Raw genomic sequence first — 27244 nt, 5'->3', positions numbered from 1 at the left:
CACACCCCCTCACAAACCCCCCCATACCTCACCATACATACACACATACCCCCCACCATACACACATGTCCACCCCAGCCATACCCCACACACAATATAGAAAAGTAAGACTTTATTTTTGAGTTATTATGCAATCCCCTCTATATACAGTACACAAACACAAATCATGACAAATATTTTTTATAATAAAATATATTATAGTAGGTGTTATAGTATATGGCAACCAGGGGGTGGGATAGCTGTCAAAGGGTGGGGCTTCCCATGAGGCCCATGACAGCTTACCAAAACTTGTTAAGTGGCCTTCCAGACATAATTGCCCACCCCTGAATTAGGGTATCCATATTTTTAAGGAAATGCAGGACACTGCTCCTACCCCCCACCAAGTCAGTGGCATTGCTGCAAGCAGATGCAGGCAGGCAGGAGCATGGGGTACTGTTTGGTGGGGAGGCAGAGTGGCACGGTGTGTCAGGCAGGTGGGTGGGCAGGCACCGCTGCTGCTGTGTGAGAGGAAAGTGGGTGCCCAGTCTGCCCCCCATCTCTAGCTGCCTCTGAGGAAGAGCTGGGCTGGGCACATATGGGTGGGGTGGTGCCTGCTCCAGTCCACCTGCCTTGCTGCTTCGCAGCAGCAGCAGTGCCTGCCTGGTGCACCATGCTGCTTCACCTCCTTGCTGGACTGTGACCTGCGCCCCTGCAATTCCAGGACTTTTGTTTCAATTTTCACAAACCAGCCTACAAAATCCAGGACTGTCCTGGCCAAACCAGGATGTATGGCCACCCTTTGTATAATGGAAGAATGAATATGAAACACTAATCTAGTTACTTAATATTTTTGAGAGAAATCACCTACCAAGGTTCTCTTTTTCTTCAACACTCTTTTCATATTGGTCTTGCAGAGCCTGTATCTGCTCTTCCACCTGTCTTAATTTTCTCTGTTTCTCTTGAAGGGTAGCCATTGTAGCATCAAGCTCAGCCTAGGGGCATGAGGCAAACATATAAGCTAGGTTGTTTAAACAGGGGTTTAACTGGTTTTTTTAAAAGCCAAAAATCAATGGAGCATTAGGAACCATGCTTTTGAAAAACAGATTGCTTATTTTGCTGCTGCATATAAATGAGGAGTCTACCCAATTGTCCTTGATGTAGAATATTGACTTATCTGTAAAACTGAATTTTCATGAATGTGTCCATATTTCTGGAAAAGATGGCAAGAAACTGTCAAGCCCACTAGTCTGTCTTGTCCCTAGTTTTAATTTTGACACCACAGGAATACAGTAGTGGTGAAAGTCTCATCTGGACCATATATCTAGGAAAAGTCACCCTGGATAAGTTGGGCTTAATCAGTCCTGGAGAATCTTCCTGCCTGTACCATTTACAAGTGCTTGATTGCTCCATATGGGAAGTCTATGCTATTTAATGAAGAGCCTACATGGCTAACATTTAATACAGCATTAATGAGCAGGAGGAAGAGGACATGTATTCTTGGAACAAACAGTAGTTTTTCAAGCTGAGGTTTGATTCACCTTACAAGGTTATTTTCTGTTTGACTGGACCAGCAGTGCTAAAAGAAACATCCTGGATTATAAAGATTTTATGGGTCATGGCAATTATTAAAATAATGGCATGATTGGGATCTGAAGGATTTTTGCCCCATGCCAACTGAGCATCCTACTATGCATGTGTGGCGTGACAGCAGCTGCAATGGTTGAGATGGGGCATAACATTTCTCAGTTTCCAACTATGCAACTGCTGAAGCTAACCTCAGCCTGATCCTGTGGATCGGGAAGGGGGCAACTCTATCTGGACCCTGGAACTGCCCTGTGTCTCATCCCAGCATTCAGCTGAGCATCAAGATCAGGTATAGGCAGCCCAGGGTCCTGGCTGGGACCCAGACCTGTCCCTACTATGCTGCCTGGTTCCAGATATGGGGCTACCACATCCAAAGCTAGCAATCAGCTAATCTCCAGACAGCCTCGGCCTCATTCAGCCCTGGGGTGACAATGCTGACTATCAGTTGATTGTCAGCATTAGTGAGGCAGTCTTGTGTCTGGAACACAAAACAGGCTACACGTTCAATTCCCAGCTATGAGAGCAAAAATGTTCTGCTGTTTTGTGGAATATCTTTGTGGCTGGGTACTTGGAAAAGTATTGGTATTGTCTGTTAGTAGCACTCACTTAGTCTTGGGGTCATTCATCAGTGGCCACCATTGCTCCTGAGTCACAAGAATCCCATTTTCAGTGGACACACAGTCATGTGGTAACCCATCAGTGTTCCACTGCTGAATTTATAGGTAGGGACCTACCTAAATCACGGCAAAACAAAAGATTTTTGCAACCTGCATGCAGAGCTAATTTTGCAGGCATTTCACAGCAGTCCTGCCCCTAGGTGCTGATTGGCAGAGGCCTGGCCCCTCAGCACCGATTGGCAGGGAGGCCCGGGGAGGGAGGAGGAATGAGGGACCAGCTGCCATCTTGATTGCTAGCTGCCCTTTGTGCAGTCCCATTCATTACTCCCAGTACATCATGATACCATTTTATGGAGCCATAAACTGGCTGAACATGTGGCATGGTGCAATTAACACAATAATTGCACCATACATGTAACATCTGCCAAAGTCCTATTAGACTGCCAGCTCTTTGAACTGGGTTGAACTTTTTGATCTCAGTTTGTACAGCACCATGTAAAACAATCCTGGTCTATGACCAGTGATCTTAGGCATGATCATAATGCAAATAATAATAATGTCCATACAATCACTGGAGATGACAAAGTGCCTTGAAAGGTGTAGCATTTACCTGTGCAGCATTAAACTTTTGTCTTTTTGGCTCAACTTCTTTCACAACTCGTGAATATAAATCCATAGCCCTCACCCACATACACATCGACCGACACGCCTTTGACACCTTCTCTACTTTTTCAGGCACAAAATCTGGGTTATTTATATATTTCTGAAGCTTTAACAATATTTGTGGCTTTATATTTTCTTTATCATATTCAAGAAGTTTTTTAAGGAAGTTGGAGTCTCCAAGGAGCTGTTTAGCTGTTGCCCAGTCAGGCCTGAAAGATTAAAAAAAACAAGAGTGACAGAATCTTAGAAAGCTTTGCCCTGCAAGCAAAATGTTACATAATCTGAAGTCACACATTTTAGGCAAAGTCATTTTGCTCTGCAAAAGGTTCTGAAGTGCTTCACCACAACCACGCTTGATAAAAACAACATGACATGAGTTAAATTTCTGTATCATATGCAATTAATGGTGTAGCATAGACTTCCACTTCATGACACTTGGAAGCAAAGTGATAGTCCTTTCTAGAGAGAGGCTAAGAATTGCTATGTGCAACAAGACTGTAAATCTGCTGCACTAAATAAGGTAAGAGTTGGGACCTTAATGCTTTGTGAAAGTGTGACTTTAACTATAGCACCTCCCTGGATTTAAACTGATCTATAATGATATTTCAAAGGCATGCAGTCAAAGTTCCTTCTTTCCTAGCAAAATGAACCCTATAGCTTGCTGGTACTGAAGTTCCAGCCAAGTAACAACAGCCTTGCATATGTAATTTGTAGAGGTGCACCAATACATCAGTCTGATATCAGATCATCACCAATATAAAGAAAATTGACTATATCGGAAATTGGCTTTTTTTGCCTGATGTACCCAATAATTTTGCTGATAAATGCCCTGTACATGCGTGCAGTTACAGCATGTAGGTGGTAAGCACAGCCCAGCAGATTGGAGAGCTGCATCCAGCTGGTAAGTCTGTTGTGGTGGGAGGGGAAGGGGGAGGGAAGGGGCATGAGAGAGGGGCAGATCAAGGCCCCCACAGTGAGGGAGGGAGTGGGGCTGGGGCAGGCACTGCCCAGCTGGGGCGGAGTGCAAGATGGAGCCACAGCTTGTCCAGGGACCAGGGGTGGGGGCACTCCCACCACTGCATGCACCCCAGGAGGGCATGGGGGGTGGTGCCCCCGGATCTACACGGGGCAGGGTGGGATGCCACTACAGGCTGGGGCCGGGGCTGCACCAGGCTCTCCCCGGCAGGGTCTGGGCTAGGCTGCACTCAGAGAGGGGTGGGCAGCAGCACTGGGAGGGGGAGGTTGGGGGGCTACGGTGAATTTTGGGGTGGCTGCAGCCTCACCGTAGTCCTGCTCCCAGCGGCGCCACTCCCTGCCCTGAGTGCAGCTGAGCCCAGCCCAGCCCCCTCTGGGAAGAGCCTGGTGCAGCCCCAGCCTCAGCCCACAGCAGCATCCCGCCCTTGCCTCATACAGATCTGGTGGCACGTGCCCACTGTGCCCTCCCGGGCTGTGCGTAGGGGCAGGAGCCACCTTCCCTCCCCACACCCCCTGGAGGAGCCGTGGCTCCGTCAAGCGTCACACCCGAACTGGGCAGTGCCTGCCCCAGCCCCAGTCCCTGCCCTAGCCCCACTCCCTCCCTCACTGAAGGGGCGTCAATCTGCCCCCTACCACACCCCTTCTCTTCCTCCTCCCCTTCCATCACAACAGTCTTACCAGCCAGACACTACTCTTGAAGCTGCTGGGCTGTGTATCAGAAATTGGACTGGTATCAACCGATATACCTCCTTAAAAATTGGCTATTGGTATTGGCTCCAAAAATCTCTATTGGTGCACCCCTCATAATTTAATCTCTTAAACAGTCTTTTAGTCAAAAAACTTGGGCCCTGTTTCTCTCTTTCATCACCACATGATTTTCCTCTATGATTTGGTCCTATACCAAGGAAATAACTAAACTCTTTTTATAATGAATTTATGGAGTCTAGTTTTTCCTGGAAATTCATATAAAATTTAAAAATTTGGATTGGCACATATGAAGCAATGCTAGTAAAAAGATGTTACATGTGGTCATATTACCACCTGGCCCTTATGTAAAAATATATTATATTATATATGAGATTTTAATTTAGGCAAATTTTTAGATTATGTGAATCAATGTAGCTTTAAAATTAAGAGAAGTAAAACAATTTAGGTTTTTATCCAAGGGCTCCTGTAGCTGATATCAATCAAGGAATAAATTATCAACAGAAACTGATAAAAATGGTAGTTATTCAGTGGTTCAAAAGCTACTTGAGAAATAACTTGACTTTTAAAACAGATGTGAAAGCAGACATTAAAAAGCAAGTCAATCTCAAATTAATATTACATTTGATGTATTAAAGAAATCAAAACAATTATAGTTTCTTTATAGACCGGCTTGAGAATAAAAAACCTCCATGATACTCAGAAAATAATCAAATATTGTGTAAAAAGGAAAAAAGTGACATGTGGTACTTTCAGCTTCTAAAAATGTGGTTTTCCATACCAAATGCTTTTCTTTACCATCATTAGATCATTATAAATTTCTTTTTTTTTTGTTATAACATTTCACCAATTCAATCAATCTGTAAACAGATTTGGGACACGAGTTGTTTCTTCTTCTTCAGATATATCAGCACATTCTCACGCTCTTGGATAATTGCTCATTTAGAACAAAAAGCAGAATGTGGCCCAAGTACATTAAAGCCGTCATGTACCAACTACTTGTACCAAAGAATCAACCAAGTATGTCATGTAGCTATAATTTATCCTTTCTCCACCCCCACCCCCCCAGTTAAGAGAAAAAATATGTACATGTGGTCTATTAGATGTTTAGTGTGGACCTCCCTCCCCCCCACCCCCCCGAAGTTAAACAAAGCATTCTACTAAGCACTCTTCTCTCTAGTGGATATTACTGAAACTTCATATCCACTGTAGCCAGAGAGCTATTTTTTCATAGATATTAGGGGCTGGAAGGGACCTCATGAGATCATGGAGTCCAGCCCCACTGCCATGGGCAGGAAGTCTGCTGGGATCAAATGATCCTAGCAAGATATGCATCCAAACACCTTTTGAATGAGTCTAGAGTAGGTGCTTGCACCACTTTTGGCGGGAGTCTGTTCCAGACCCTGGACACTCAGACTGTAAAGAAATTTTTCCATATGTCCAGTCTAAGGCTCCCCCCTGAGCCTTGTCTTCTCCTGGCTGAAAAGTCCCATGTCCCTCAGCCTCTCCTCATAAGGCTTGTCCTCTTGGTCTTTGATCATGTGGGTGGCTCTCCTTTGGGCTCTCTCAAGCTTATCCACATCGCTCCTCAAGTGAGGGGCCCAAAACTGGACACAGTACTCCAGCTGCGGCCTCATTAAGGCCAAGTAGAGCAGGAGGATGATGTCCCTTGTTTGGCTTGAGATGCACTGGTGGATGCATGTCAGAGTTTGGTTTGCTTTCCAGCTACAGCATTGCATTGGTGACTCACATTCATCTTGTGGTCAATCAAGACCCCCAAGTTTCTTTTGGTCACGGTGTATTTGTCAAGGAGACAACAGCTGGAGAGCAAGGGCATATAAACAATTTACTAAGGTTAAAAGGGGGCAGAGTGGGGATTTACAGCAAGTCTACTGATACCCAGCAAATGCCCAAGTAAATGCTCTTAATCCTGTGATAAGTAAAAACCAACCTGCAATAACTTAGCCCTCAACAAAAGCAGCAGGATACTATTAGCTTTAATCTATACCAGGTTAAGAGCATACAAATGAACAGCTGCAAAACAGCAACTGACACAGTAAATCTTCATTCCCTTTTTACCTTGTAGTAATTTATTTATATGCCCACACCTTGATTCAGCCCAGGATATGCTCTACATTAACATCATCCTGTTAATGTGTGAACTTGATATAGAGGTAATTAGAATCATACAAAGCATTTTACTAGGGAAGTGTCCTGGAAAAAATCAAAGTCTAAAAATAAAGGTAAATCAAAACAAATTAAAGGAACTTAAGAGCACTGAATGACTGACTTTGCATTCAGAAGAATGCAGATTGATTCCATTACAGTCATGACAAGATCTGGTGGCTTGGTAAAAACTCTAATTTCAGAGATATCTGCTTTATCCAAGGAGTCGAGAGCTTTGTTTGCAGCCTCTAAAGCTGGCAGGGCTTCATCCAGATCTCGCTGAGCATCATCAGCTATTGCCTGAGTCTCTTCTGCTTTCACTTTTGCAACAGCTTCATCTTCTTGAACAATACGACGAACCTGAAAAGTAAATGGCCAATGAAATATTTGCAAAACACGATAATGTTTTTTAAAAATTGTATTTGTTCTGACTTGCTACTTTAATGTACTTGTTAACTAGGCCTGCATGAGTCGGCAGCGGGTGGTAGCCCCTGCTGAGAACATGAAGTCTGCCAAGTTTCAAGAAGATCAGTGCAGGAGTTTGGGGGAACTGTACCCCAAATTCTTGAAAGCAAACTTCATGTCATGTGTATGTGTTACAACACAGGGGGGTCAAAACTGTACGGGTGGTAGCCCCTGGTGAGGCCAAAAAGTCTGCCAAGTTTCAAGAAGATAGGTGCAGGGGCTTGGGAACTGCACCTCAAGCTGCAGACAAGCAAAACTCATGACATGGATGCTTGTGCAATTGACTGTCTCTGACTGATCTTCTTGAAACTTGGCAGACTTTGTGGCCTTGGCGAGGGCTACCATCCTCGCAGTTTTCACCCCCCTGTGATGTAACACATACAGGTAACATCAGTTTTGCTTTCAAGAATTTGGGTTGCAATTCCCACAGAACCCCTGCACCAATCTTCTTTAAACTTGGCAGGTTCATGCTGTCAGCAGAGACTACAATCCCTACAAATTTCATCCAAATAAGACAAAAAACAACAAAGTTTTAGATATTTAATTGTTTCCCCATTATACCCTATGGCCGGATCTCCAAGATGGCTTCGAAGCTTTTCTAAAGCGCTTTGGAAGCTCCGAACCGCTTCGATATAGAGGTAATTAGACCTAACAAAGCCAGTGCTTCTATCTGGACATGCTGCTTTGGATGCCGAAGCATCCGAAGCTTCTCCGGATCTGACGCTGTGTCTGAAGCCTTGCACAGACCTATTGTTAACCCCCATTGCTTCCTTTACAGTTTTACATAAAATGTGTCAGTTAGGCCCTTGAGAGATGTTACACTTAAGACCTGATTAACTGGTTAATCACGTCTTAAGTGGTGACCCAGTCAAATATTCATTCGGTTAATGGCATGACAAAATAAGGAATAAAGTTATTATACAAATTATGTGTAATAATTCTGTGGCTGGTTCCCATCAGGCCATAAATTGAATGTATGGCCAGTGCTCCCAGACTCAGGAGCACACCCGAGCCATCCAAGACTCCAGTGTGCTCCTGAGGGCAGGAGTGCCAGTCACCTCATCAGTGCTCCTAGCTGCAGGAGGGCATGGGAACCTTTGACTCCCATGTGTAGTGGACAAACTGAGTTATGGTCAGGTTCTTAGCATAACCTTAGGCCTTCCCAGAACTAAGCAGTTACATTGTACAGAGTGCCTTATAAGGCACTAGGAAAAGTGAGTGCCACCTAAGCGATGGCTTTATTATTATAACAAAATTGTTTTGTCTATTTTATATTGTTTGTCTTATTGTCTTGTTATTTGTTGTTTCCTTGGTTTAAGATTTTACATGCATATGAATATTATAAAGATGTGAAAAAAATTGTTAATAATATCCTCTCTAAAATTGAATTTGTCTGTGGATCCCAGACCAGAACACTTCCATACAGTTTGGACTGGAAAGTTGTTCTAATATTTAAAACAAAGGACAGCAATTCATCTAAAAGTTGTAAGTTGTAAATTCCATTTGATTAGCAAAATGACATTTATTGAAAAATAATGTGTATGCTTTTAGCAAACCAACTGATAAAATGTTTTTAAGGTTATAAAGAAAATCTGTATGTAAATGCTATTTACAATACCAACATAGTAGGATGTGTGAGAAAAACTGCATTAACCCGTTGTTTTACAGGAAATAAAAGCCTGCACGTTGAGGCTTCCCCGAACTTAGAACCTCTGTGTTTAAAAAAATGGTTAAAAATCAAAACTAAATTTGGTTCAGTAATGATACAGTGTTGTTTGGGTAGCTATGGTAAACTTAAAACAGGTCTACCTGTTGCAATTCAAATCATTAAAGGATTTGTTATAAATTGGCCAGCATATTAAAAAAAAAAAACTTTCTGGTGGTATATATCCCATCTAAAGAGGCACACAGGTTCTATGGTAAATGTCAGATACAATCTTGATGATAACACAAAGCTTTAAATATGTATTAACCCATAATATGTTTTGTTCAGAAAGTATGGGAATTTCAAAGAATTGCTGAAAAGAGTGATACCAAACAGGTCCAGAGGCTCAAAGTAGAGCCAAGAGAGAGAAAGATTTGATGAGAGGTCTTCAGCCCCGGAGAGGCAAGTGTTCACAGGGCCAGCTGCCAGAGAGGGGTCAAAGTCTGGAGGACACAGCTGGAAACCTAAGGGGTCTGGCAATCCAGAGGCAGAGTCCGAAAGAGGTCAAAAGGTTAAAAGAGACCACTGCTAAAACTGCCAGAGCGAAAACCCTGAAATCTCAACTAGTTTCCCATGGAAAGTAAAAATAACCAAGGCAGGAAAGCCTAGAAATTAGTCCTGGGTCAGACCTAAAAACTACACCTTCCTGGGACTGGTTAATGTGATGGAGCTACTTGTGGCAGGGTAGTCTTTACAAAATGCCACGTATTGCCACCCCAGAGAAAGATGAGTACAGGGCGCCAGAAAACCCTGGCTCCCATTGCCTTGTGGGTTACCCTTTGATGGGAGAAGGATAGGGGGAGCACACCCCAACAGAAAAACCCTTGGTGAAGGCCAAGGAGGAAAGATGTGTGGCAGGGTACATGTTGGAGAACCTCTATCTTTAACAAAGAAAAAACTGCTAAAAAGCAGCCTCAAAGAGCAAGAAGGGGAATCTCTGGGCATACCCAGCCAGTGTCAAAAGTGATTCCATGACCTGAACTAACCTAAGGGGCTTGAGCCCCTCCCTTTTTTCTCTTTGTGGTTTGCAGGAGGTGAACCACCACTGAAGCATCAAGAAGTTTGCTTAGTATAAAGAAGAATCAAGCTTGATTGTATTATATATAGTAATTGTCTTGTTTGTTTGGCTGCATTTATGCAGTGTTATTGTTATAAGTGGTTATGATACTAACTATGTAAATATAAATGGAACTTCTTGATAGGCTATGAAATATCTGCACAGTGGCTATGAAAAATGGTGGGTCACATGGAGCATTGCCTCCAGGGCCTCAAAGAGTTCAGCCATGCCAAAAACGAAGAAGGCTTGATTAACAGTTTATTTTTCTTGTATTTTTTTTTAATGGTGTCCTTTAGGTTTTGGGTTTTTTTTGTTTTTTGCTTTGTTTGTGCTAAATATGTATTTTAGCTTTTTATAATAGAAATAATAATGTATTGTAGCTTTATTAATTTTTAAAATTTATATAAAGATCTAAAACAAGAAGTGAAATGATGGGATCCTCAATAGAAACCAGACATGCTGTTTGCAGAGAAAGGGCATTTCTCCATCAACTTGCAGAACAAAGGGGCACTGGTACCATTTAAAACAACAAAGAAAGCACTGCCCATTGTATAAAAAGGGTAAAATTGCCAAAAACATGTCTGGTCCCCCAAAATGATTCAGTCCTACAAGATCTGACCCTGTTACAGAAAATCAATGCAGTTCAAAATACAGCTAACAAAGTCTCTGTTATCATCCAAAAATCAAAGAAAACTTGTTTGAGTCCTCCAAGATATTAAAGATACCACTCAACACCACTGATAAAAAACTCGGTTTGGTTAGTCACCCATTGTGAACCACATCCTCAATGTGTCCTCACACCCCCTTGTGGTGGTCTTAGTTCTGAGAATCCTATTATCAATTATCCAATTCATGAGGGCAGAAGAGTTAAAGGCTCTCCTCCGAAACTCCCCATAAAATAATTCCACACAGAACATGATGGCCTGCTCACGAGAAGATGTGTCTCCGATGTGGTAGCAACCCACATGCCTTGAGTCACATGTGAGAGGTCAACCAATACCTATGCGATGCCACCATATTCCGGGAGATCAAGGAAGGGAGTGTAGCAGGCAAGCTGAGTTATGCTCAGGCTCTTAGGATAACCTTGGGCCTTCCCGAAACTAAGCAATCAAATTGTATGGAGTTCCTTATAAGGCACTAGGAAAACTGAGTGCTGTGATTGGAACAGTGGGCTAACCAGATACAGTACTTTTTCTAGAAGGAAAGGAACCAAAAATGGAATAGGATTGGAGTACCTTATCTAAAAAGATGAGCTAAAACTTGAGGATTGGACAGTTTGAGATGACAAAGTTACAGAAGTACTGGACAAACAAAGAGACAGTGTGCATTTGCATTGCCACCCTGGGGAGACAGGAGCAACCTTGGAATTCTTGTTCAAACAACAAGGAAACCAGAAACTAACATCCCACACACCCAGCAGAGAATCTGAGGCTGGTACCACTGAAGGTCACTGCTGTAATGTCTGAAGGAGCCACTTACCAGGTCATATTACAAGGGGGCAACACCATGTAGTTCTACAGCTGGGAGCCTTGATCAGCACTCCCAGCCAGTGAAGTGCACAGAATCCAAAGGCTCCATGTGGTCCCACAGCTGGCAGCACCAACTGATTTGGGCTCCCAGACAGGACAGTGCATTGAAGCCCTTGTCTCCTGTATACCAACCTGGTTGGGAGTGGGGGAGAGCATGAAAGCCAAGGATGCTACTTGCCAGTACATAGGGAGCCCAGGTTCATGGTCCCGGGCTCCCCATGCACCAGCAAAATGGAATGATTAGGATCTGATCCCTGATCCCATAATTGTGCCTCCTGCCACATACATGTGGCATGGCAGGAGGTGCAATTTTTGGGACCAGGGATCAGATCCCGTCACGCTTTTAATTTAACATATGTCAGCTGCTTCAGAATTATGCAGTAGCTTCACTTATTCTTACACATGCACAGTGTGTTTAATTGAAGGAATTTCACATTTGAGAAACAATGGTCAGCAAAGACCAAGGATATGCAGGTCAAGCCAAGCCACAGAAATCTCTAGCCAGCCACTGGCAACATGACAGAGTGCAGTGCTGAACTTCCACTGGTCTCCTCTTGGCAGCTGTAATCCTGAGAATTTTATCCTGAGAACTGTAATCCAGAAGCAGTTTTGATAATTCTTAAAGCTAAGCAAGACTAAAGCAAACTTTAGGCCCCTAAGTCCAAAATTGCAATGACGCTCCCCTTCCCCTCCATGATGCTGCCTAGGCGCAAGGGAAGCCGGACTCAACAGGGGCTTCCCATTGGCCTGAAAATTCCTTAGGCACTTGCAGTTCTGCTTCTGCACCACAACTTCTAGTCTGAACAGCTAGTATCTAGCTTCTTGTCTGTATCTTACTGGCATCCAAAAAGCAGCACTAAAGTTCCTAGAAGGGCCTGATCTCTGTCAGTATGATTGAAGCTTGTCTAACAAAAAGTAGTAAGACTGGACCTCTCAGCACTGAAGCCAGTAGCTGTTTTCTTTTTAGAGCATAGTCAAAGCAGTAGGTGGTTGGGCCCACCTCTTATGCAATGCCCTTATGGTTAGGACATTTGCCCATGAAGTGCAAGTCCTGGGTTTAGTGCCCTATTGAGCCTGCAGGGATTCATACTGTCAACCCACACTTGCCAAGGGAATATCCTCACCGCAAGACTATATCATCTAATTGTAGGGGAGGGCCCCCATCCTTCCTGTTGAAGCAAGGCCACTGTACAGAAAGGAATGCAAGGTGCATGAGAGATCTCAAGCAAGAAAGACCATGACTGTAGCCTACTGGCTAGGGCACTCTCAGGAGCTTTTGGAACCTAAATGGTGGGCTTGCCTGCAGGGTGAGTCAAGTACCTATGCTCTGGAAAGATGCAGAGCTTTAGACATGTGCTTAGTGTTCTCTAGTGGATAGAGGCAAGCAGTTCTCCATGAACTGGATGGTTTATTTGGATTACCCTTCTGAAGGGCTTCATGTACCCAGCCCCCATTTCTGGGTGACAAAAACCTATAATTGTTCCTGCCTGTCACTTGAAGGGACCCATATCTTGCTTTGGATCTGGCCTGAAATTTGTGCTGGTGAAAGAGCAGAGCAAGAGATAATATTGTTTAACTATATTTCCCTGCCAGTATGTACTCCCTTTAAAGGTTTATTCCCATGCTTTTAGGCCTTTCTCTTCCACACTATTAAACACAGGACAACATAGAGTCTATTATTAATAATTCTTAAAACAACTACTTTATTCAATGACATTCTGAGCAGTCACATACGTTATATCATAAATACTATAAGAAAATTATTTGTACCTGATCAGCATTTTCTTGATCCACTGCTAATTTTTCCATCAAAGCCTCGACATCCACAGATTTCTCCTTCAGGACTGGCTCTAGAGCTGAGAGATCCAATTTCATTTTATCTACAAGCTCATTTGTTTCCAATAGCTTGGATAAACCATTCTTCACACGATCCCGAGCCTAAAGTACAGTAAGAATGCATCAGATGTTTATTGGCAGACACGGTTCTTTGGGTAAATCTAATATCTTTTATTAGACCAACTCAAATAGTTGGAAAAATTCTTCATTTTTTCCAAACGTGGATTCCAAAAAGCTCTCAAACATGGACATGCCAAATGTAAGTTCAAGGATATTTTTTTAAATTCTGGCAAGTTTCATCCAACTTGTGCAGCCTGTAATAATTTCTGATTTTTACAATGGAAGCTGCTTTTCCAGGTGTGGTATAATAAAAAATATGTTAATATGGATGTAACAGTATTTATAAAAATATAAGAAAAATATAAAATAAAAACCATTGTAATTAGAATAAACTAATAAACTAGCCATACCCATAAATATAGGTTCAACATTAATTTTTGTTAAATATTAGAAAAAATGATAGTAATGGATATTATTAGAAATATCTCCAAGATGTATTTAAAAATACAATTTTTTTCTCTTATGTTTTCTTTGGTTTGGAGTTAGACATTCTATTGCAGTGTTTGCAACCCAAGTTCTACAGCATAGGACTAAGGCAAGAGAAGCAGAAAGAGAAATGACTTGTTTTTTCCCCACTTTCAATGTTGAATGAACTACAGAAAGGTAACAAACTGCATAAAAGTAAAAAGTAAATTAGAGTTTAACAAATCCTTCCTCTAATAATTGGTACTAGGGAAGGAAATTAGGTTGGCTTACTAGAAAACAAAGCTATTGAATTAATGAATAAAGCAATTCGAGCTGCAGCACTGCAAAGAAAGAATAATAAACAAAATCTCTGGACAGTGAGAAATATTTCTGAAACATATAGCAAAGGTTGTGTTGAATAATATGAAACCTACTGAAACCAACTGCTTCCTTTTTTCTGTCAGCATTGTCAGGTAGAGATTGATCAATTCTAGATATGAAGTGGGTGTAGTATAATACCGTCGCCGCAGCTCAGCATAATATTGATCTGCCATTTCAGTTACACTCATGTGAATATCTACACACATTACTGATAGCTTCTCTTTCATCTCATAACTTCCAAGATCAACATTTCGGAAAAATGTCTTTGACACGGAAAGAAGTGCTTCTTTGGGCCACTGCAAAGTGGAAAAAGAAGATATGACTTATTTCTTCACTTATTTCAAAATCAGTATTTGTAGTTACATATCATAACTTCTCTGTATAAAATATAGATTTTCTTTGGACCATTACAGAAAAATTAATTATACTTACAAAGTTTCTCAAATGGCTTCATGAAGTCTACAGTTCTGCTGCTACTTTGAAGAGGTGCCTTTGGAGAAGATTTGGTGGGGGAGGGATGGGTTTAGATGTTTCTACACACCATGCAAACTTTGAATTCTATCCCATGACAAAACAAAGATTTGCAGGCAGAGAGCTATTATGGTGGGTAGAAACTTTTGCTTCTGTTCCCTATCCCTAATCAACTTTTTAGTCAAGGAGTACAGTGGTTAAGAAAGATTGCTGAACTGCTGCTCTGCCTACAAGACTAGACACATAGGCTGCCTGGAGACATAACCCCCACCCCCAAAAAAGATAAAATTAAATATTGTCCTTTGCTGGAAGAAGCAGCACGTTACTGTGACCCAGTTCCACAGCATCTTTGTAGATTGGGGCACTTCAGCAAGGCTTTTTGGTGCTTTTCTTTAAAGCTGATTCAATTAGCTATTATATGAAACTGCCAAAAAGCCACACTAAAGTGCCTGATCGATACAAACATTGGACAAGCTGGGTCCAGCTAATTCACTGCCTCTTCTGGGCATGCACTGGGCTCAGTGTGGGAACGCACTGAGTTTAAAGTGCCATTTTGGGTGGGGGGGGTTTTAAAGGTCTTCAAACAGCCAAAGGTTATGGACAGGTATTCAATGTGACCCCTCAAAAATTTCCAGTGCCATAAAAATGTGGCAAGAAGAGAATCATACAGGCATTCCAGGCCCCTGGCTGGAGAGCTACACAGTCAAAGCTCTCCAGTCAGGGGTGACAGAGAACTGCTTCTTGGTTTCCCCTTCACCCAGGGGAGCCTGATTATAGACAACCTACCCTCTCCCCTGCCTTGAAAGTGGGCAGGCTGTCAATAGTCAATTGGCAGCTGCTGAAAAACAGCTGCTGCCAAGGCCAGCACCTTCCCCCTTCCTTGAAAGGTATCAGGGTGAGAACTGCTCTCCAATGCCTCTTGTCCCTTCCTCCACAGGCCTTCCCTCTACTCTTTGCACAGTCCCAGGAAGATACAGGACATTGAAAGCAGGGATGAGGGAGTGTCTCCAGGTTTCCTGGAGATGGTTTAAACCACAAGAAAATGCCCCCTGCCCCCTTAAGACAGTCCTGGGGAGACGCAGGACTGTGCAAGAAATGGCAGGGGGAGGAAGCAGTAGCCACTGCTGCTTGGACCCAAAATGTTTCAAGTGGCATCAGGAAGCCACTCTGCCCTTTGAACAGTACTGGAAAGTCCTGATACTGTTAAAAAGGTGGGAGCTGTGCTGGGGTTTGAACAGTCTCAGCACTGACCAAGCATCCAGCAGCAGGTGCTCACTAGCCCACTTCTGTTGGAACGTGATTAGTTCACACTAAACGGAAATCTTACACAGGGGTGGGCAATTATTTTGGGCAGAGGGCCGCTTACTGAGATTTGGCAAGCAGTTGAGGGCTGCATGGGTAGCCGTGCCCCTTGACAAGCACCCTGCCCCCTGGTCACCACCTTGTGACTGGAAGTCCTGCCCCCTAACCCCTGACCTTTGCCACCAGAAGTCCCACCCCTTGCCCTTGCAAGTACTCCTTTCAGCAAGGGGATTTTGCCGTCTTGGAACCAGAAAAATAGCAAATTATATTCTAAAAATCAAACATCTACAACATTCATTAATCTGATTTAAAAAAATATTTTTGTCCTGATTTACATGCGTTTGTGTAGTGTACATAGAGGTGATTGCGCAATAACTTAAATTAAGTCTTATTCTTGTATACTGTGGGGGGTGGGGGGCATAGGAGTGGGTATAAGTTTGTGGGGGGCTGTGGGTGTGTGGGTATGTGGGGTGTGGGGAAGGGTATGGGTGGTTCTGTGGGGGGTGGATAGGTGTGGGGTGTGTGGGGTGAGGGAGCATGTGGGTGTGTGTGTGGATATGTGGATGGGTATGGGGTTTGTGGGGAACTGTGTGTGGAAGGGAGGGCAGCTGGCATGAGTGAGGGGGTGTCGGTGTGGGGGTCTGCGTGTCTGGCAGTGCGGTGTGCATGTGGGACTTGCCCTACGAGCACACCCACACACACACACAGTCCCTCCCTACACACACACAGACATACACATGCACACACACACACACAACACACACACACACACACACATATACACCCCCCTCTATGGTACTGGTGTGGGCTCTGTGCTCCTGCAGTCCAGTGATGCAGCCAGGAGCCATTGGTGGAGCAGTGCGGGGGCAGGAAGGCAGGGAAACAGCTGGAGGTGGGGCAGGGCTGGTCTGCATCCTGCTGCTGGCTCCCCCTGGGTCCTACTGCCCCTGGCTCCTGTCATCTTTGACGGACAACCAGGAGCAGATAAATATTAATTTTCTACATTTTTTAGGGTCCCCACAGGCCAGGTAGAATGACCTGGCAGGCTGGATCTGGCCCGTGGGCTGTATTTTGCCCGTCTCTAATCTTACTCCACTTTCAAAATGGGTTACTTTGAACAATGGTACTCTTGTCAGGGAGTCAGAATGAGAACTCTGGGTGGCCACTGTGGTATAAAACCCTGAAATGTCTCAGTTATTTGTCAAATGTCTCAACTGAGGGAGAGGCCAAGAACCAATGATGTCATTAGCCAGGTGGAACACTCAATCTTTTTTCAGTATGCTGTAGTCAGTAAGATTCTTCGAATTAAATATCTTTGAAAAAAAGTCATGGGCTATAATAATCCTGGATTACATTCAGGAGGTTAGTTATTTACCTGATTGTTTATAATCTAGAGCATGTATTATAAATGTTTAATATACAGAGATCTTTGACTTAGTACTTTTTGCAGCTTAGCTAGTACAAACCTGCACAAACCAGTCAATGGTGCAGCAATTCACAAGGGATGGAAACATCCTACATCGTGCTCTAAAAGCCTCTCCTACGGGACTCATACAGAGAACAATATGCAGCTTCTGACGAACTCGATTAATAAAGAATTGAAACACCTGTTGAAAAGCACATACAACAGTTTACAAGATAAATAAAGAGATTATGATGATATTATTCGTTCAAATGAAATCTAGCCCAGTCATATACTGTGGGCAACAATCCTGCCTTGGCTAAATGACTAACAGGCCATTTATATGTCTAAAATTTGTGGCTAGTCTCAGATATTGCCTGTGAAGAGGTAAAAAATCTATCATTTTAGGTTACTTAGTTTGTAGAGGTTTGGCAAAATAATAAATGAATAATTCATTTCCCTGCATGCTTACTTTAACATGCCAAATCCATTTCAAATGCAGCAAAAATTATAAAATTTTGCCTAAAGCCTGAATTTTCATATTTGCTATTAAAAGAGAAAAACATTCTTTTCCGACCATTTGGTTTCTCATCCTGCTTAACCACCTCCAAAGGATTAACTCATGGAAAAGTCCTGCCTTCACATTTAATGCTCCAAAGAGAGCTGTATAGCCAGCAAAGTCATTCCAAAGCTTAAACATTTTAGCTGGAATATAATGCTTTAAAAAAAAATCATCAACAGTAAAATTTTCCAATACTATTAAAAATCATTATGATGGGTTCTTCCTGGCCAGGACACTGACTGTACAGTAGCTCATTGCTACTGCACAGTAGTCACGTAGCACAAAGCATGATTTGACGCTACCATGCAGTAGTAATGAGCTACTACACAGTCAGTATCACTTAAAAGCCATTCAGTGACGTCACTGCACAGTATCTCTGGTTACTGTGCATTCATTTAGTACTTGTTTATAGAAGTACTAAATGACTGCACGGTAATGATTGTGTAGTCAGCGTCTCATGTAGACACGGCACCTTTGTAGTGAACGTTATCATCAGGGATCCTGTTTTTTTAAAAATCCCCAATTTTCAGTTAAAAAAAAGTAACCCCAAACCCTCATTTTTCCATGATTAAAATGAAACATTACTATATTCTAATATAATACAATTCTTAGTCTCTGTGTCAGCCTGCCTGTTTGTCCATAATGCTTTTGCCAAACTGAGCATGTGTTGCCGAGAGGGTGAGTGGCGATTGCCTGCACGTGCCCCAGTTTGCACCACTGCCAGAGAAGTGTGTGGTGGTGGGACGAGGGGGGGGGTGCAGCCAGACCCCAAGTGGCTACAGGTGGCAGGGAGAGGCACGGCCAGACCCCGAATGGCGATAGGCGGGGGGGAGGGGCGCAGCCAGACCCTGAGTGATGACTTGGGGTAGGGAGCAGGGCCAGACCCCACGTGGAGTGGGGTGCAGCTGGACCCCGAGCACTGACAGGGGGGCAGCCAGACCCCAAGCACCAATGGTGGTAGAGCCAGACCCCAAGCTGTGGGGAGGGAGCAGGCCCGGACGTGGGGGGCAGGCCAGGATGCACGGGGGGAGGAGGGGCGTGGGGCAGGATGCGGGGCTCTGTTCCCACCCACCCCTTGCCCCCTCATTCTTGATAGGCAATTTGCTAGTATATAAATATCTCTATATTAGTGGTGTTTCACCTAAATCATGGGAAAATGTGGATTTGGGTTATCATTATGAGAAAACATAACTGAGACTATCAGAGATGGAATTCAACTCACATTCAGCTTTGTTCACTTCATGCTTTTCAATAACCAATTCTATCTATCTAGAGAAAGATGGCTAAGACACATTCAAGCCTCTTATTTAACCTCCATGGAAGAATGACAAGATGCCTGACCTCCTCTGAGGTTGCGTATTGTGAAAACTGAGGTTCTGCACCAGTTTCTGTGTTGAATGACCTGATTTTAAAATAATGAAAGTGAATCAATACTCTGGTTCAAATGAAGGACATGATTATCTATGGCCTTGTACCTTGAATGTCATTGACTGAATTACTGAGCATAAAGTAGCTAAGAAATATGACTATTCTGTTTTGGTGATATTTCATACCCTCTATGTACTGGTATAAGGCTGTGGAGAATCAAGACTGAAAAGTAGAAATGACCTCTGTCACGAATTCAGGAATTGGTCTAACAATTACTTTCTCAGAGAAAACATGAAGAAAATCTTTAAATTGCTAGTCGAGATTTTAATAAACAATAATCATAGATCTTATACTCATTTAGCTTATAAATTTTTACCCAAAGGAAATAAAGAGGTCTAACAGTTCAAAAAGTGGCTTTGCCTAGAGAAGCACTTTTAAGCACCACTTTTAAAAAAGGATCATTAGAATTTTTAGTATACATCCTGAACTCAGAAAATGGCAGATACAAAGAATGAAGGGGATTCCTAGTCTGCCAGGAGAAGCCTCCTAAAATCTAGAGGAGTCAAGAGACCATAGTTTCATAGTTGGTAGGGTCGGAAGGGACCTGAGCAGATGATCAAGTCTGACCCCCTGCCATGGCAGGAAAGAGAACTGGGGTCAAACGACCCTGGCAAGGTGTTCATCCAGCCTCCTCTTGAAGACCCCCAGGGTAGGAGCCAGCACCACTTCTCTTGGAAGTTGGTTCCAGATCCTAGCCACTCTGACTGTGAAGTAGCGACTCCTGATGTCTAGTCTGAATCTACCCTCTGCCAGCTTGTGACGGTTATTTCTAGTCACTCCTGGTAGCACTCAGGGGAACAGGGACTCGCCCAATGCCTGCTGGTCCCCCCTGACTAGTTTGTAAATGGCCACTAGATCCCCCCTCAGCCTTCTCTTGTGGAGGCTGAACAGGTTCAGGTCCCTCAGCATCTCCTCACAGGGTCTGCCCTGCTGCCCCCTGATCATGCAGGTGGCCCTCCTCTGGACCCTCTCCATGTTGTCCACATCCCTCCTGAAGTGCGGCGCCCAGAACTGGATGCAGTACTCCAACTGCGGCCTGACCATGACAAAGGTGGTTGTGATACATTCATTTTTTCTGAGGTTGGGAATAAGATTCCTGTATTAAAACATGGAAACAGGTCTGCATAACCAAGAGAGAGCAAAGAGTAGTATTCTCACTCCACCTATTCATATATTCTTCACAAGCCAGACTTGGAAGTGAAAGAAAGAAATACCTCTATGAATCCACAGATCCTTTATTTGATCTATTTAAGAAAGAGAATTTGTGATCTTACGTGTCCTTTTTCCCAACACTCTGAACAGTATTTTAGGAGCCAAGAACTATTAAATATATGTTAAAACTTCTCTAATTATTTTTTCATTCTGCTCTGATATCTGATTTCTTAATCAAGCTGTCCACTTATTTCATTACCACATACTGTTCTTACTTTGTCAACAAATGTTTTATTTTTTACTAATTTTTAGGGGTGCACCGATAGCGATTTTGGGGGCTGATACTAATAGCTGGTTTTTAAGTAAGCATATTGGCCAATACCAATCTGATTTCCGATACAGCATGGAGAGCTACATGCAGCTGCTAAGTCTGTTGTGGTGGAAGGGGAGGGGGGAGGGAAGACATGTGAGAGGGCCAGATCAATGTCCCCCGCAGTGAGGGAGGGACTGGGCAGGGGCTGGGGCAGGCGCTGCTCAGCTGGGGCAGAGCAGGATGCAGGAGGAAGCCACGGCTCCATGAGAGGGCATGGGTGAGGGGGTGGCAGCTCCTGCTGCTGCGCACACCCTGGGATGGCAGTGGGGATGTGTGCCCCAGGATTTCACAGGGTGGGGTAGATGGGCTGCAGCTGCGGGCTGGAGCCATAGCTGCGCCAGGCTCTTCTTGGTGGGGGCTGGGCTTGAGGTGGGCAGTTACAGTGGGGGCTGCAGCCACCCCAAATTTTGCCATAGCCCACTCTCAGCACTGCCACTGTGCACCCAGCACAGCTCTGGCTCTTCCTGGCTCAACCCTCGCCTCCCCCCACGTGCTGGGAAGAGCCAGGGCTGTGCTGGGCATGCAGCAATGGCACTGGGAGTGGGGCTATGGTGAAATTTAGGGTGGCTGTAGCCCCTTCTGTAGCCACCCTCTGAGAAGAGCCTGGCGCAGCCCCAGTTCCAGCCTGGAGTTGCAGCCTGCCCTCCCCACCCTGTGCAGATCTGGAGACACATGCTTCCCTCCCTTGCCCTCCCGCACCCCGCCCCACCCTGGCTGGGCAGTGTCTGCCCGTGCCCCCTCCCACACTCACCGTGAGGGGCGTTGATCTGTCCCCCCATGCCTCTTCCCTCCCTTTCCACCACAACGGACTTACCAGCTGCACACAGCTCTCCATGCTGCTGGGTTGTACTCGTCGCTGCCTGCATGCTGCCCTGTGGCTGCGCACATGCACCGGCATTTATCAGCCAAATTATCATCTGCATTGGGCTGATTTCTGATACAGACAATTTTCTTTATATCAGTACCAATCTGATATCAGACCAATGTATTGGTGCACCTCTACTAATTTTTGTTTTAGAAAAAAGCTCATTCTATTCTCTTCATCACCTGAAACATATCATGATGATTTTGTTTTTCACTGTATAAGAGAAAATTTATCTAGAAATTCTGAAAGATCCTTTGTATCCACATTCCTGGGATGAAGTGGCTACTCCTTAGCTATTTTCCAGAGGAAAGTGGGAATCTACCTGAACTCTTCATTTTGATTCATTGGCCCTAATAGTTGTTAGCTGGGTTGGGAAAGGATCTAAGAGACAACAGGCTTCAGCAGCTATTATTTTGGAAGATGAGATTAGGATAAGATTCCTGAAAGTTCTGGCTTTTGAAGGAGTTACATTTGAAAAGATCTGCAGGGGATGATTGCTCACTGCACAGCATTTGGGCACAAAAATCACAACTTTCTGTCTTCCAACCTGTTTTTCAAAAAGTTTCTATTTTGAATTAATTGGTTTTTATTCATCCATTTGTTTGTTCAGATGTGTACTATTCACTACTGTTACTGTCATGTTAACCAAGATTACTTCTGAACTGATCTTCCAAAGATACTGTTTACAAATCTTGGTGCTTGACTAAGGCCAAAGTAATAAATATAGCTAAGTGTATATTTTAATAAAGCAAAGCCCAACTTAATAATGATATTTTTCTCTTCTATCTTTTAGTGTAGTAGACATCTGGAAGAGGTTTGTGATCAATAGTGTGTCAAAATAGAAATATAATCTTACATGGTTTGCAAAGGACACTGAACAAGTTGCCACTCTCTTCTGGATGTTCTAAATTCAGAGAAGTAATTGCTCCTTGCTACTGATTGGTTTGCCCAGATAAATCAAGATTTTGTCAAAAACTGTCTGCCTTTCCAATTTCCCACTCAAGTAAGGTACGCAGCAGCAACTGAACAAAACAAACAGATCAGAGGAAACAGAAGCCATAAAACATGTTTGCTGCATACAAGCAGAACGGAAGAAAGCTTTATTTGAGAAAACCTGTCAGGTTCTTCACAAAACCAATAAAGTAGGGAACTTCTTGAAAGACCATCCAATGGATTTGTTTTTCATTTTTTGAAATGCTGTGTGGTCATTCAGCATGCCTGTAGATGTGCAGGATCCCTGCTCTGATGCACTGTAGCAGGCTCAATTAATCTAATTATCACACTCCAGCAGCCTCAGTGTCTTATGCAGTCAGTGTCCGCATGCTTCAAAATGGCCGCAGGGGCACTTTAACTGAAGCTCATTGAATGAGCTTCAGTTAAAGCGCCCCTGCAGCCGTTTTGAAGTGCGGGATGCTGAATACACAAGACATTGTGGGTGCTTTAATTAAAGCAGCTCCCAAGAGCTGCTGTAATTAAAGTGCCCCCTCCTCCTCCACTACCCCCAGAGCACGCATACAGACACCCCAAGATGCCCTTCATCAGCTCTTTCATGCTGAAAAGAAGTGGTTCTCACAAGGTAAAGCGCTAATTTAAATTCTGGTACTAAAAACTGTAAGTGCAAATTTCCTAAATGATCAGCAATCTTTACTTACTGATGCTTTCAATAATTCATTTGGATGACATGGTTTGCTGGCCCTTCTGAAATACCCACATACCTACCCTGGCTGAACTCTGGTCTCCAAGGGCAGAACATAAATATTTTTTTCCATACACGACAGAGCAGCAGCACTCATTAGAAGACCTGCAAATTGACCTTCCCCAAGTGTAAAGCAAATGCAATTTCCTCTTCTTTCCAGATTAGATGATAAGAAATAGATAAGGCATGTGTTAAAATGCTTATACTTACTTCTTCCAAAACAAGAAATCTAATAACTTTCATTTATCAAGCTATCTAGTACAATATATTAATATCTGCAGGGAATATTCTACCTCATCTCTGTTCCCCTCTGGTATTCCTACTTCTTTGGCTTTGGGTCTTGTAGCTGCCAGTACTTGCTCCAACTCATCTTTTTCAAACAGATTAGGCACTTCACCAGAATTTAGAATATTATTTACATCTTCCAAGAACTCCTCCACAACAATCTATAGGAAAGATTTTATAAATATGAGTTAGTTTATTAACCTGTATTCTGTAGCTATAAACCCAAAGAATGCAATTAGAAAAATAAGAAGAGTACAGTACTGAATTCACAACATAAAATGTACATCATAACAAGGAGTTTAATGTTTTTAACTGAAAAAACATTATTTTAAAATGCTTACTTTTTAAATAATTGAAAAACATCTTGTCAGACTATTACCTATTAAAAAACAGGTCTTCCCCCATTTGTTTTTTCTCTTATGTCTAGAAGTCTTAAGAAATGTGCAGCTTCTGATCTGATCCATTCCCTGTTCAGCACTATCACTGATTGGTGTTTTTTGAGGTTACTGGTATTTTCTCTAGGATCAGGACAATTGAGCAAGCTTACAGTCACGTTTCCTAGTTCAATAGCGACTTTTCTGTTAATCCTAATCCATCAAACACTGAAGATGAATATTCTAATCCATCCACTAATCCATCAAACACTGAAGATGAATATTCTGATCCCTCCCCCCGCCATCAGTAGAAATGAGGAAAAGCCCCATTCCCTAAGGGCATAGCCAGCCCTGTTCCCCATATGAGAGGGAAATAAAGGCAGGGCAGGATAGAAATCAGAGCTCTCCCTACTCGCTTCTCTCACCAAGATGTGGGTCCAGCTGCGACTGTCCCCTGCCACTGGTTGGTGGTGCTGAGCAGCCCTGATACGCCGGTTCCCTGCTCTTGCCCATGCCTTTTCCCCTCACTCCCAATCCACAGCCCACCCAGCCCTGCTGGTGCCCCTCACCCACCACCCATAGCCCCCTGGGCTCTGCTGGTGCCCCTCACTCCCCACACACAGCGCCCCTCCCCACCCCCGACCTGCCAGAGGGGGCTCCCAGTTGCCAGGGTTATGCGGCCAGGGACCCAGGTCAGCATCTCCCTGCTCCCCACCAGCAATACCCCAAGCCCCATCTGCCTCCCATGAGAGGCAGCAGCTACTGTGGCAGACCAGAGCGTGGAGCCCAGCTCCCCCACACCCCGGGTGCTGCCACCCCTGGGAGCTCTGTGTTGCCACGGCAAGGTGCTCCCTGCTTGTCTAGCAGCAGCGAGGGGCACAACTCTGCACCATACCCCTGCTGCTGCCGGGCGGGCAGGAGGCACTTTGCCATGGTGGTGCGGGGCTTGCAACGGTGGCACTGAGCTTCCTCGCACCACTCTGCCCTGCTGCGCTGGGTCCCACCTGTGGCACCGGGGAGGCCCTGGGAGGAGGGCAGCAGGCAGGGAGTGCCAAGACCATAGCAGAAAGCCCACCTCTGCCCCGTGCACATATCTGAAGGAGTATGCACCCCCCATGCCCACCCCAGGAGTGCTTGCAGTGGTGGGGAGCCAGCCCCCTCTCCTCCCCCGGATGAACTGCCTGTGGCTCCATCCTGCTCCCTGCCCAGGCCCTGCAGCTGCACATAGCCCAGGGCCCCAAGCCCCACCCCAGCTGGACAGCAGCCCCAGTCCTGCCCACCTCCTTGCCTCCTTCCCTCCATCACTATGGGAGCCTCAATCCCTGCCCCACCAGACTGACCTGCAGGGAGCTGCTCTCCAGGCTGCCATTTGGATGTGTCCATGTGCACATGCATGTGGTGTTCCCTGCCTGATTTCCCTTCTCCCACTCCCTCCAGCCTCTTGCAGGCTAGAATTCTGGCAGCCTGCAAGGAGAAACCCACGTTTTTCTCCTTTAAAGGAGAAAATCCATGTTCTTCACCTTAAAATGAAAACATCTGGGTTTTGCCACATTTTTCCATTGTGAATGGAAAACTTGGATCCCTGGTGATAAGGCACACATTTTTAACATTGAAAGTTATATTGGAGTAACCTACTTAAATAGTCTATTTACCACTGGTAATGTATCATACAGTGAACATTTAACATTGTAAGCTATTAATTTTGTGATTATACAAAATCATTTTTTCCAGTAATTACTGTTTTAAATATTCTGATAATTAAAAGAGACCTAGCAACTAATATTTGCTTAAGGAACTATTTCTTAAGCAAATATTTTAAGTCAGCAATACAGGAGTGAGCAAACAGGTCAGCAAACCGGAGAGTCTGAGCCAGTGTTTTGCTTGGGAGAAGAGCAGGAAGCTGTGGTTACCTGGGGAGAAGGTTTGTGCATCTTAAAATAGGAACAGAAATTACACATAAACCAGTATAAGTGATCAGAATCCAGTTCAAATCTGTAACATAACAGAAGTTTAGTGCATGTAAACCACTTTCTAAATGGCCAAGAACTTTTTAAGATAAACCTGGATGAATGTAGTATTAGACTTAACTAACTTAACTTAAATCAGTTTATTGAACTTCTGTCCCAGATCTCCTCCAGATTCAAATTAACTCACAATCCCCCATCATCCCAGGATGGTTTGCACCTCCTCTACAAACCCTGCTTAACTGAGTAGGCTGGCTAGCCTTGGCCCAAGCTATCTGTTCCAGCCCAGGAGGGAGGAATGCTCTACTGCCCCCTAGCTTCTGGCCTGAGCCATGGCAGGCATGTGGTTGCATTTCCGGAATCAAAAGTGAATGCCTGTTCACTTGCTTATTGGTTCAATCTACGCAGACTAACCTGTGAAGATTGAATCAAATCAGCTTCAGGTATGTAAATACCAATTCTAATATTATAAAAACCTTAGTCTGTCGGCCTGTCTATCCATAATGCTTTATTCACACTCTGATTGGTTGTCTCAGCAGCCAATCAGTGTGCTTCAAGAGTGTTCTGGACAGGAGGCAATGGCAGGGGTCCAGCGGAGTAACACCATGACAGCGGGGACAGAATGAGGGAAGGCAAGGGGGAGGGGGGCAGCACTGCTGGCCTACCCCCCGTCCCCTGCCCTGCTCCCTGGAGATGGTGGCAACATAGCTGGCGGGTGAGGTCAACACCACTGGCCTGGCACCCCCCAGCCCCTCAGTCCCCACTGTCATGGCAGCACCGTCCCTGTTGTCCCCCTCTGCCTCCAAGGAGCAGAGACCGGATGAGAAGTGGGGGCAGAATTCCATCCTCGCCCATGCCCCCCCATGGCAGCAGGGACAGAGGGGTTGGAGTGGGGGTGGGGGAGGGCGCATGGGGCAGAGGAGAATCCAGCTTTGTTGCCACATCCAACAGCACCCCATGCCTTTATCTATTTAAGCTTATAATTCTGACTGTAAAGAAGGGGATGGTGCTGCCATGACTGTGGGGACTGAGGGGCTAAGGGGCAGTCCTGCTCCTTTGAGGTGCAGGGTGCTGGCAGTGCAGCGCTGGCCTCGCACCCCACTCTGGTGCATGGGGACGGACACACAGGGGTGGGGCTCATGGGGCCAGAGGCAGAGCAGTGGCACTGCAGGGCACTGGGTGG

The 27244-nt window shown here is 44.4% G+C and overlaps 1 protein-coding gene across 1 annotated transcript in view; it reads right to left on the bottom strand.

Moving 5' to 3' along the window:
* DNAH6 (dynein axonemal heavy chain 6) overlaps positions 1 to 27244 on the bottom strand; it is a 282667-nt gene that overhangs the window by 99226 nt on the left and 156197 nt on the right. Inside the window, exons 47-53 of the mRNA XM_025199101.1 lie at positions 23732 to 23884; positions 17427 to 17567; positions 14241 to 14483; positions 13216 to 13383; positions 6814 to 7049; positions 2791 to 3052; positions 848 to 971 (exon numbers count right to left, since the gene is read on the bottom strand). Of these exons, the coding sequence (XP_025054886.1) occupies positions 848 to 971; positions 2791 to 3052; positions 6814 to 7049; positions 13216 to 13383; positions 14241 to 14483; positions 17427 to 17567; positions 23732 to 23884 (1327 nt within the window). The remainder of the gene's footprint in view (positions 1 to 847; positions 972 to 2790; positions 3053 to 6813; positions 7050 to 13215; positions 13384 to 14240; positions 14484 to 17426; positions 17568 to 23731; positions 23885 to 27244) is intronic.

This window comes from Alligator sinensis, unplaced genomic scaffold (genome assembly GCF_000455745.1).
Source record: "Alligator sinensis unplaced genomic scaffold, ASM45574v1 scaffold607_1, whole genome shotgun sequence".
Taxonomy (NCBI): Eukaryota; Metazoa; Chordata; order Crocodylia; family Alligatoridae; genus Alligator; species Alligator sinensis.
The sequence above is the reverse complement of the archived record's forward strand: the minus strand, read 5'-3'. Positions and strand labels throughout refer to the sequence as shown.